Source organism: Cyprinodon variegatus, unplaced genomic scaffold, assembly GCF_000732505.1.
Source record: "Cyprinodon variegatus isolate N-32 unplaced genomic scaffold, C_variegatus-1.0 Scaffold254, whole genome shotgun sequence".
NCBI classification, from domain to species: Eukaryota; Metazoa; Chordata; class Actinopteri; order Cyprinodontiformes; family Cyprinodontidae; genus Cyprinodon; species Cyprinodon variegatus.
Window position 1 is genome coordinate 1022843 of NW_015150707.1, and position 12794 is coordinate 1035636.

Here is a 12794-nt window from a genome sequence, read left to right on the forward strand (position 1 = left end):
GTTTCATTGCTAATATTCATTGATAGCTGATTAATAGGATTTTGCTCAACTACAATCATCAGGGAAACCTCTAAAACCTGCAGGACAGCAGCCCTCGAGGACCGACTTTGGGGATGCCTGTCATAGATCATAGCAGTTTACAGCTTACTGTAACCTAAATATGTCTGGTAGTCCACTTTGACCTTCAGAGCATAAACCATTAGCCTGTTCACACCACACCTAATTAAACTTTTGCCTCCTTGCCATTACCAAATGATTAGCCAGAGGTAGTGGCCAGTTCAGGTCAGATTCTTCTGTTTATTTTGCCCGTGTTCATACAGCCAAAGCAAGGGGCTGCATGACATGGACCAATATCCCTGCTATTAATAGTAGTGAGGGTCATAGGCAGGCTGGACAGCATGTAAATTTAGACCCTTCCCCATGGATGTTGTACTGAAGTCATAAGCTTGACCTCTGATCCAGGAGCATGGCTGCCATGGGGTATTTGGTGAAATTAAATTGAAGTCTAGAAGTATGAATGCAACCCAAAGGTTTTACAAACTTGCAAAGGATTATTCATCTGCAAATACTGCACATGTGCCAGATGGGATATTCTAAAATCCAACACTTTGTTTGAGGCAAAAAGTAGATCAAATGAGACACTTAAGCTAGTGAACACTTAATACATTCATTCCCTTTAATCCAATCATCATCATATGACAAAGGACGCACTGACTCTGGAGCTTTGGTTACTCTGTTCTCTGTCTCTTATGATGAAAGAACTTAGTGAAAATAAGTGCAACTCTGTACTCTCTATTTTTTCATGTTAAAAACTTGCACAACAGATTTTTTTTTTTTTTTGTCATTTCCCAACATTATAGCACACATTAAAATGTGTTTGCTTATTTTTTTAAAAAATGACCAACAGTCTAAGGATGCTGTTTAAAAAGATAGTTTAGAAGTACTTGCAAGGTTTACCATAGCCTTATCCTGTGTCTCTTTCCTGCCAGAGTTCTGTGATGGATCAGCGGGTTGAAATGAAGACTGGGATAGGAGAAAATGATCTTAAGGTATGTCAGTTCCCCCTTTAAAGATATCTGGTGCGCTGTACCACTGAAGACCTCGATTTGAACACATGACCTTGTTCATGTTACAACTCCTCTCACATTACTTTTTTTCCCCAAAAAATATTTCACAAACCACTGGAGTCTTTAAAATATTACAAGATGAACCATGTCACGCTGCCTTTGATAAATTTAGACATTACTATTCAATTCAGTTTAAATCAATGTAATTTTATACAGTACCAACTCACAAGAGGTGTAAAATCAAAGGGAGTCTTTACATGACAGAACATTTATATAAAGCCATTTCTAGTCAATTCACTCCAATCATGTAGACAGATAAATATGTAATTAGTACATCCCAAGTTACATTTATTCCAATTTGCTTTTAGTTATACTACAGGCTTCGGTTTTCCTCATGACTGTGTTCTTTCCCTTTGGCTCTTTGTCCTGTACCTTCACCAACTGATGCACCTCAAATCATCAGTCCAGCAAGCTCCTGAAGTTAACCTTTACTCGGCCCATGTCTTGTGAAAGAAGGTAAGGAGAGTTGTGTCAACCTGAGATAAAAATCCTCTACAGGTGGGAGGTGGACCACAATATCTGGTGACCTTGTGCCCCTAGAACAGTCTGCAGCTAATTACTTTTGAACATAGTTGAAATGGTCATGAACTTTAGAAACACCACACTGCCACGCTTACCCATCATCCTGTGTGACTCACCAATTACCACTTTGGACTTTTTACACCTCATAGACCCCTAGGGCCTCAAGGGGGAGCTGACCATCTCCTTCCCAACTGAGAGGGAAATTCCTTCAGCAGCTGAAGAAGTTCAGCGTAGTTCACTTCTATTTCACCATCATTGAGTCTGTCCTCATCCATTACTATCTGGTATGCTGCTACCAAGCCCAGGGATCAGGGCAGGCTGGAGTGTATCATGATCACAAATAGGGTGATTGGATGTGATCTTCCTTCTTTTTATAACATTACACCTGCAGAACTCAGGGGCAAGCAGGTCAAATTATAGTTGATCCCTACCACACTGAACACAAACTGTTTCAGACTCTCCCCTCTGGCAGGAGACTGTGGTCCATCAGGAGCAACACCACCCACCACAAGAAAAGCTTTGCTTTCACATATCATAACAGCCCAACAGCACAAGATGCCTCCCTTCACCACAGAGGATTTTAAAAGGCTTCTACGTACTGACTGGAAGTGAATGTGGAGGCAAAGGCTGGATATATAAATTATACAACCCTGCCAGTCTCAACCCTGCCAGTGTGACAAGACACTGAGGTAACCCCACCAGCAGTTTAACTAACCAATGCAACCAAGAAACAATGTACTGATTCTAATTACAATAATCAGACCAGTAGCCCTTGTTAGGAGACTCTGGGAGCAAAGCTGAAAAACAAACATTTCAACCCAGATCTGAGAAGATGTCTAATAGGGAGAACACCGCATGTAGCTGACAAAACTGGATGACACTTAAGTAAAACCTGTCCGCTACTTCAAGTAGAAGGTAAACAGGCGCAAAAAGCCGTTTGTTCCAAAAACAAAGGATAAGAAAGGAGAGATTACTGATGATAACAAGGTTCCACTGAAAAAAATGTCTGCTGCCTTTCTCCATGCTGACCTTCAGGAGATAAGCCTGTTTCCGGACACATTTATGAGAACATTCAGCTCTCTCCTAAACAGCATCATAACAAGCCAACTCCTAAACTAAGAACAGTAATAGTAACTGATGGTGCTTTGAGTGAGATTAAATGCATTTGCAACAAGAAGGATACAGAAATAGTGAATATGGCTTAAGCATTGTGTCTGAAATCTCAAAGAGGATAACACAGATCACAGAATCACATCCCACCTTGAAGAAACCAGTCATTCACATTGAAGGACTAAATGATGCTGCTAAGACGAAGTCAGAAATATTAAAGAGAGATTTTATTAGTCTGCTTAGGACTGCAAAACTATAATTCTAAAGTGTTGCTTAGTGGACCTATAGGAGCTACTTCAACAGGAGATTAAATGTACAGCACATTTTTCTACCTGAATATATGGATCAAATAAGTCTGCTCTGTAAGATCAGTTAGCTTCATTGATAACTTTATTGTCTTCTGGGAAAAGACACCTCTTCAAGAAAGATTGGTTTCACCGAGGTCAGATGCAAAAACTTTGGCTTCCAACATTTTCTATCAGAATATTAGATTATAGACAGATCAATATATGGATGTGCCCTAATTTTCTCACACTGAATAAAAACAAAACTGAGGTAATAATAATCTTTGCGCCGAAGGAGGAGAGATCCAAAGTTAGCACACAGCTCAAGCTACTACAGCTAGAAACCACTGGTTATTCCCAGTGTCATGGTGTCATGATAGATGCACTAAGAAAGTACAACACCTCGACCCGACTCTGAATCCTTACACTGGCTCAGTGTAACTCAGAGAATAGACTTTAACATCTGTGTGTTAGTCTATTAATCACTGAATGGATCAGCACATAAATACATAGCGGTATTGTTGTCAGAGTAACAATCACCTCACTTCTAATTCAACACTACTATGTATCCAGCACTAGAACCAAACATGAAGAAGTAGCATTTAATTCCTATACTCCAATTACCTGAAACAAACTTTCAGTAGACTGTAAAAGTACTGAAACCCTGAGTTCTTCTTTTTATTAAAGTTAAAAACCCATTTGCTCAGAACTTCCTTTTACCGTTAATTTTAAACTGTTATCTGAGGTATCATTAGTTTAAGTTTGTGGTCCAACTGTCTTATTTGCTTCACTACCTGCTTTTAATATGTTTGTATCTTTACTTTCTTTTATTGTTTTTATTTTCCTCCAATTTTATTGAGTACATGCAGTTCAATGCAGTGAGGAACACTCTGATCTTAATATTGGAGAAACCAAACAATCTCTCCGCAGACGTATGGCCCAACACAGAAGAGCGACCTCCTCGGGACAAGACGCTGCGATACATCTACACCTTATGGACAAACAACATTTTTTTGAGGACCAGAATGTTCACATCTTGGACAAAAAAAATAGGTGGTTTAAGAGGCTATTCCAAAGGGGCGGACCCCTTCACCCGTTTCAATTTGCATGTTTTCAAAACAAAAACAAGACTTTGTTGGGCTACTGTATAAAACCGCAAACTCAATGCTATTTCTGATGTTTGAATTAAAAAAACCTTCCAGGATAGTAAGCGAAATGTCTTCAAACTTGGAAACTAAGGCTACATTCACACTGCAGTCTGAAGTGACCCAAATCCGATTTTCTTGGCCCATACAGTATGCGACCTGTATCTGATCTTGTCATGGCTGTCTGAGTTACACAGATCCGATTTTTTCCAGTGTGCCCAAGAACACTTGGCTATGTGGTCCTGAATCCGATATGAATCTGATCTTTTCAAATGCGACCTGTGTCTGAACGGCCAGGTCACATTTGTCCGACCTGAACACCATTAGCACTCGACAAAAGTCACTATTCTGGGTCTTGCTATGAAGAAGCTGCAAGAAAAACAAGAACCATGGCGGACGATAATGCGGAGAGCAATATTTATGTTAAACCATCTCTATAATAACTGTTGTGCAGAAACATAACCGTGTAAGGTTGAGTGGAGGTTTGTAGAGGACCCAAATGCAGAGATAGAAGCTGAGTTGGTTTCTTGCAGATTTAATAAGGAGTGATGGCAACAGAAGCATTTAACCAGAAATAACTAATTAAGGAACACAGGAGCCAAGACAAAGGGGAACATATGGGTTAAGGAGGGAATGAAGAGAAGCCAGCAAACAGTAACGGCAAAGGAGGAGTATATATGCCAAACAGTTCAAAGAATGGAGTAATGAACTAATTGGGAGCAGGAGTGGACAGAAGGATCTAGAAGGGAGCTAGGGGAAAGGGGACTGAGATGAGGAAGGAACAAAACTTAAGCAAGAAATACATAGGAACTCAAATACAACCAGAAAAAACTAGAATGACGGGCACGGAGGCCTTAGTCCTCGACGTGGCCGACCCGGCTTCAAATCTGATCTGTGGTCCTTTGATAGAGGGAGGAAATCAACTCTGTTGCTGCATTGTAAGTTTGTGAAAGTTCAAAACCTCACTCCCTCTGTTTAAGGTTGTTTTTTCTTTCGAGTTTTTGCGGCACAAGTGCCTCATTTTTTCAACAGCAGGCTGACAAGAAAGGGGGTAGGAGAGAAGGGGAGAGACATGCGGCAAAGGACCACAGGTTGGATTCGAACCCGTGTCGGCCGCGTCGAGGACTAGGCCCCCGTATATGGGTTGTGCACGCTAAGCACTGCACCACCTGCACCGGCTTCCTTTACACCCCTTTCAAGCCACATGTATTCTTTGTCCACAATGTGAACATTTTGGTCCTCAAAAGAATGTTCTTTGTCCATAAGGTGTAGATGGGCCGCAGCGTCTTGTCCGGAGGAGGTAGCCCATCTGTGTTAAGCCATGCGTCTGTGGAGAGCTTGTTTGGTTTCTCCAATATAAAGACCAGAGTATTCCTCACTGCACTGAACTGCATACACCACGCCGCTCATATTTAGTCTGGGTGTTTTGTCTTTAGGACGCACTAGTCTCTGTTTAAGGGTCTTGTTTGGTTTGAAATGTACTGGGATTTTGTTTTTTTGGAGAAGATCCTCTTAAATTTTTCAGAGACTGCAGCAACGTATGGGATGACGATGTTTTTTGCATTTAAAATTTTCTCAGCGTTATGTTCTGCGTGTCTCTTGGATTTCCTTGCTAATTTGCCAAACCCCCAGTTTGGGTATCCACAGGTTTGGAGAGCATCTTTGATGTGTTTCTGTTTCCCTTCTGTTTTTGTAAGGTCGTGCTCAGCCCGGTGTTGTAAGGTTCTGATGACAGAAAGTTTGTGTTTCCTTTAGTTCCATCTGGGGTTTTACCTTTGTTTGTTTGGTTATTTGTTTTTTGATTTTTTTTTGTCCTATAAAACAGTGCAGAAGAAAAACAACTGTAAACCTTACATTTAAATTTGCCTGCTTACATTCATCACATTGTATAACTGTTATTTTTCTTTGTTCATCTGCAAGAATATTATGATTACAGTTACCTTATTCACCTCAATCTCTTTTTAAATTTCTTAATTATGCAAATTACAATTTGAATAAAGGAAACAAAAAGGAACAACTTACAAGTGTTACAGCTGAAAAAGCTTTTCATTGTTGTCATTTTACAGCTTTTACCACTATTTCTCTTGCCTGTATGTTTTGCTGCCTGTTATTCTTCATCCAGTTCAGTTCTTATGTGCAATGCACCAATATTTGCATTTGTTTCCAAGTATCACCTCTCTTAAACACAGTGTTTTCCACCATGGTCTAGCAACTGTTTCCTTTAGGAATATGCTGTGCGACAGTAAAACATTTATGAGATAATGTGATGTAAATCTGCTAACTTAAGCATTACATGCATCTTTTCACTATATTCAGTGTTTCTATGCTGTGATTATTTGTTAATACACAGTAATGTTGACTATTGATGTAAGACTTGCTTTAGCCCCTTTTATTATATAAGTAAACAATTTTTCCCAAAAGATTTTAAATGAGCAGTTGCATCTTACTGACGTAGGAAAACACCTGTATTGTGCTGCAGTCTGCTTAGAAGCATTGTGGTGAGAAAACTGTGGTGGCCCTGCATAATCTATTTTAGGCCCTTCTTATATATGAACACAGACTTAAAGTAGGGGCCCTTTACAGAGGTGTGTCTGAGGCCCCAAAATGGCTATGACCAGTACTGACCTCAAATAGGTCATTAGTATTTGTTTCTTTTTTCTTTGCATGACTGATATTGAGGGATTTCTTCTTTCAACATTTTTTTCCATCTTGTCATACTTTATCATGACATCTCTAGTGGGTGTAGATGACAAAAGATTGATGTGTATTAAACATTGCATCCCTCAGAGAATTGCTTTGTTTTTCACCTCAGGTCTGTCTTAAGCCTGCCACACAGGCTGTCAGATTGAAGTCAACTGAGACTTAGCAATGACTGCCTTTCTTGGCCATATAGGGATGTAAGGGACCAGTCCACTTCAACCCCCCTTCTTCTACAAAGACAAATAGAGATGGTAACATAGTGTTTTGTGAAATACTGTACTGATTCCACGTGTTTCATATATTGTGAATCTCCTCCACACTGTTGAAAGGGAATTGTTTCATAATCTTCTAACAAGTGTGGTCAGCCCTGTTCCCTGCTTACCCCTTTCTGCCAAATGTTGGACTACACTTCTACATTTCTAGCTTCTAAAGTGGTGGCTTGGCCCCCTCAACATTAGACCCCAGATTTGGCCTTGAGAGAGATTTGACCATGATATATTTTTAAATAATAAAATGCCTTTTATATTTATCAAAACGAAAAATTATTGGAATAACCCTACATCAAATGAGATGGTGTTTTACTTTTTGATATTATTCTCATCCTGAAGCTACTATGATGTAGTTTAACCATTAATGTTCTCCATTAAAGTATTCCAGAGGTAAAGATGAATGTGCATGTACCATTGCCACGTACTAACGAGGTCCCTCATTCTCTGTTTGATAACTTTTCCCTGTTTTACGCACGGGGAGCGCACAGAGAAGAGAAAAGAATCCCTTCTTCCCAGGTTTGTGCGCGCCTTCCTCACCCTCAGTGGGTAACTCCAGTGCCCTGCCAACCCCCCTTTTCACCCCCCCATTTCCCCTCTCTGCGCCGTTCCGCCAAAGGACCCGGCGTTACGTCAGAAAGTGCACAACACAAGCAAGGCAGAGTCTGCGGAGCTATTCGTAGACATTGCTGCCAACCGCGGCTCGGGGCTGCCTGCGAGCTCAACGCAGCCGGTGCAATATTCAAACACAAGCCTTATAAAGTAGCGACAGAATGTGGTAAGTCATTTGTTGATGAATGCTTTTTAGTTTGCTTGCTGGGATTTATTTGTCTCACAGCTTTTTTTCACGTGACAGGTCACAGTTGCTGGCACAATTACGCGTAAAACTAACAAGGAGAGTGAGCGGCGTGCAGATGGGGAGTAGACTGGTTTAAAAAGACAAAAATGACATGATGATGATGATGCAGCTGAGTTATTGACGCACGGATGCTTTTTTCTTTTTTTCAACTTTGATTTGTTGTTGAGCTGAATAACAAACAACATGCCCCACGCTCGAAATAGGAACCCAAGCCCCATCCCGGAGGTAACATGGGACACGGGACTCAAAGAGATGAACGAGACCTGGAAAGGGGCTATTGCTTGTCTGGGGGTAGCTGTCTTCTTCGTAATGACCATCGGGATCATTTACTGGCAAGTGGTGGACCAGCCCAACAAGAACTGGATCCTCAGGGGGACTTTCAGTGGACTCATCTGGGAGAGGAGAACCCACTCTCTGGTCATACAGACTCTGACCGAGGACAGGACCTACGTGGAGATAGACGTGGGAAACGTAGGGAATCCCGACATCGAGGTCCCATTCGTGAGGAACCTGTGCTGGTTGAACAAAACCGAGTTCTGCTACACATGGGACTCGGTGGCCGAGGTGAAGATCTCGCTGGAGGTTAACGAGGATGCAGAGACTGAGTGTTACAGCATGGCCTGGACGCCGGTGCACTGTCATGTGGAGCTGAAGGTAGGCGCGCGCACCGGTCAGACAGTCCGCGCTAGAAACCTCATTGCGCACAGCATAGGTGAATGAAAAGCAACAAACTTTATTATTGTACGCATTGAAATTACATTCAATGAACTGATTATTTGCTGTGCAAACCCAAACCATTGTCCCGAAATAAATTTGGGAGACCATACCATATCATATTCCGAGTTTATATCTATGTAGATAATTTATATATATTGGATATGAAATATTAACTATAACCCTTTATAGGGTACTCAGTGAAATACTTTGGAAATCAAAACATCAAGCCAATAGTGTTATTGGAATTCAGTATAAGACCTTATTACCTAAATAAAAAATATTTGTATATTTTGATGGTAAAAATGAATGTCAATGTAATAACAAGAAACGCCAACTTGCCCGAATACATTAAGAAAAATAACAAAAGTGTTTCTACAAGAAATTAATGAAAAACACTCTGAGAGTGATAGAAACACTTTTTTCTTTTTGGTCTAACATAACCTTAGAGACATTAATGCTGATACTGGTGCTTATTTTTTTTGTTTTGATTATAAACCTAAATATAATAGTTAACTAGGCTTATTATTTTTTTAACTTTACTTTTTTAACGTTTTACCTTTTTTCCAAACTTAATTTACAGTAGGTAATATATCATTCAAGGGTTTATCTAATTGTTCGAATGCCAAAATAAGATGTACAGCCATGTAGCAGCATCTTTGCTGGATGGCTGGATATAGATCTAGTGCTTCTAGACCTCACTGAGGGACGTGGGGACTCTATTTGTAAGGCTTATGCAGGTGATCAAAAACGGTAACTTGCACTATAAAGGGTTAATCTTTTCAAAATCTGGGTTTTTGATTAATTATATATCTTCAGTTTAATTATTATGATCATTTACCTGGCATGGTCACACAATCCTTTGTGGCAAAATGCATCTTTCCTCAAATTTTGGGAATAATTATAAAGATAATGCAAATGTATATTAAAAAAAAAGAACGAAGCTATTTAAAAGACTTGAACTGAAAAAGCAAAAGTTATCATGCATTAGTTTATGTTACGGCAGGAGAAAAACACCAACAACAAATGGGTAATGCAGGAAGGATACTTCCAGGAGAAACCACCCTGCTAATTTGGCTTTGTGTTTGTGTGGGCTGATCGCAAGAAACACAACAATCAAACCCATGAGTTGCATTTACACACAAAAAAAAGAATGCAACCATTTTTGGCATTTACTTAATCATATTTAGTTACTTTAACATTTTTTTTTCATGTTAGCAGGGTAGGACATAAAACAATTGCATTAAAGTACCTAAATATGATTAAGTAAATACCAAAAACGGTTGCATTCTTTTCAGCATATAACATGCGACAGAAATAGCATGATTTTCAAAGGAATTGTTAGAGCTTTAAGACTCATCTTAGCTGCAAAGTTTTCAGTTAAAAATGAGTCAAAGGGTTGCAAATCATAGCAAGGCCACCAGAAACCTTGGTTTGACTTAATGCAACATCTTCATGCAACACGTTTGATCAAACCATATACTCTTTTGGTAATAAACACTTATATTCTTCTGTGGTGATATCAAATTAGATATTTACGAGGGGAAAAAGCAAATATAGATGAAATGGAAAAATCAAACAATAAGATAACAAAGAGAACTCTGATCGATATTCTGATGCTTTATGTGGTGTCACCAGAGTTATATGTGTATGGAAGCTTTTTTTTGTGATAGTAGATATTACCTTTCAGCAAACTAATATTTACAATAAGAAGAGCTGACTAAAAGTAGTATGGGATTACACCTTTAATTTTAACCAGTTTAACATTAGCTGGTGCTCTGATCAAACTTGCCAGAAAGCTGATCTTTAGTATACATCAATGACAGATATTTTTTTTTATTATTGTTTTTGTACTGTTTTTCATTCATGTTCACTGTACAGTAACTTGTCCATTCAAACTGTTGGTCTGAAATTTCAGAAGCACTTATTTATTGTGATATTTAGTGAGGTTAATCCATCTCCAGTGGAACATTCCTCATCATGTAACTCTCCCTCATGTTGTGTGACTGTTCCTGACAAATCTGTCTGTGTCCATGTCGCCTTTGTTGTCCTCATTTTCTCGAAATCCTGCCCTCTTAGTTGATTGGTTGGGCATGGATCCCAGCTTCACTGACATGTTTGTGCATTTAGTGAAAAGTCTTTCTTTTGGAAAACCCTATTTATTCAATCGCTTCTTAGATGTCCGATGAACAAGTATAACGTGACTCTTTGTGTCAGTCAGTTTTACAGTGAGGTTTTAGTTCATTTGAGTGGTAAAACATGAAGCTGACACTAAGTAAGACTAGACGGGATGTAACATAGATTTATTTCTATCCATTTTTGTGGTCTAATTTAAATAAAGTCTCACACTGCAACGGCCTACATTTGTTTCAGCATAAAATCTTTAGTAATAAAGACGCCTTAATTTACATATGTTGACAATAAGACCATGGAATCCTTTTTAATGCTCGCTATTTTTTTATGTCTTTTTTCATTATTTTTTTTTACTTGTATGAGTATTGGGATCTAATCCCACCAAAGTCTGATTGCTTCAGTATTTAAGTGCCTTTGCACTTATCATCGATCAGGTGAAAAGTAGACAATTTTTTCATTTCTGTTTACAAAGTCTTTTTTTTATTTTTATAAATCTCTGTGCAAACCAATCTAATAGAAAACACTAAAAACTGTGACATTTCCTGTTTATCTGGTAAAAACATAGAAAAGAATTTCAGTTTTCACCAACAGATATCAAGCACATAAAAAAAAGAAAAAAAAAAGAAAATGTTATTAGATTATGAACTGGATATGATTCTAACTTTGCCACAGACCACGAAGCTCTTCATAAAACTCTGATTTATGGAAGAACTGATAACTTTTTCAGTGTCGCTAATGAAATGCTGCCAATGGCAATGAGTCGCCTAACATTCACTGATTATTTGTATTGTTGAACTTCCCATTTAGCACCTTTATCTATTAATCTAGAGTACTTCTGTTGCATTCAGTCTGTGCTTGATTGTGTTTGTGTACATTTTGCATTCTTTAAGGACTGCTTCTCCATGGCCAATGTCTCCTGGTACGGCGGTGCAAGTGTCCAGGGTCAGACCTGGCCAATTAATGATCAGAACATCACAATGCAGCCATACGTGGTCAGCGATCTGAGGGACACACCATCTGGATACGGCTCTCCCCTGGAACGCTTCTTTCTTGGTTCATCGGGTAAGGTGCCATTGTTTGGATTTGAAACATGCTCTTCATACACACACACCAATGAACACATAAGAACAGATAGGTCTTTTCTAATGCGTAACACGACACAGGGTCAGCTGTTTCTGCACACCTCTCACAAGGATTGTGGAAATCTGACACTGTCCCAGTGGGTCTGCAATCCCAGGGTGTGAGGGAAACCCACTGTTGAGTTGATTTGTTTTCATGCATCTCAAATCCCTTATGTTTTTGTTTTTTTGACTGCATATAAATCCAAACCTCTTAAGGCAGCACAAACAAAACACAATGCTGATTTGGTACGTTGTCTGACCCAGAAATAGAGTGTGGCATAATCCTGTCTGTGGCATTTCGCTCCATTAATTTTAGGATTAGATCACAAAGGGAAACAAACCACCTTTATCATCTTAAATTGACTCTCAGGGATCCAGGCGTAATTGCCTTTTGTCTCTATTAAAAGGACCGTTTTGGAAGAGAGCCCTGCCGACTTGTTTAACTCCATGGGTTATTTTTGGGGGGTGTTAGATTTTTTCCAGGGGGCAAAGCGGGAACCACTAGCGGATGTGAATGGTTAATGTGACTGATGAGGAATGTGTACAGTGCATGTGTACATGTGCTTGTGTGGCAAAGTACAGCATTAGCCTGTGGAACTTAATACTTAGAAGTTGTCCTAATCTGGTGTTTAGCCTTTGAGCAGCTTCTTAAACAAAATGAATTTTGTTCTCAAATATTTTAGACTGAATTACATTGTTATTCTGTGACGCAAAACAGTGATGAACATGGTCTGATACTGATTTTTTTTCTATGGTTTTTCACATAGATTTCCATTTTTTAATGGCTTGTGACAAACCAATTATTATTAGTGT

The 12794-nt window shown here is 39.2% G+C and overlaps 1 protein-coding gene across 1 annotated transcript; it reads left to right on the forward strand.

Annotated features, from left to right (window-relative positions):
* Nucleotides 1–7817: 7817 nt before the first annotated feature.
* On the forward strand, nucleotides 7818–11922 carry LOC107089467 (SITS-binding protein-like; the record flags this gene model as incomplete). The annotated part of the gene is made up of 3 exons (XM_015382277.1): nucleotides 7818–7932; nucleotides 8011–8667; nucleotides 11751–11922. Coding segments are annotated over exons 2-3 (643 nt in total), but the record flags the coding sequence as incomplete, so codon positions are not given.
* Nucleotides 11923–12794: the final 872 nt, after the last annotated feature.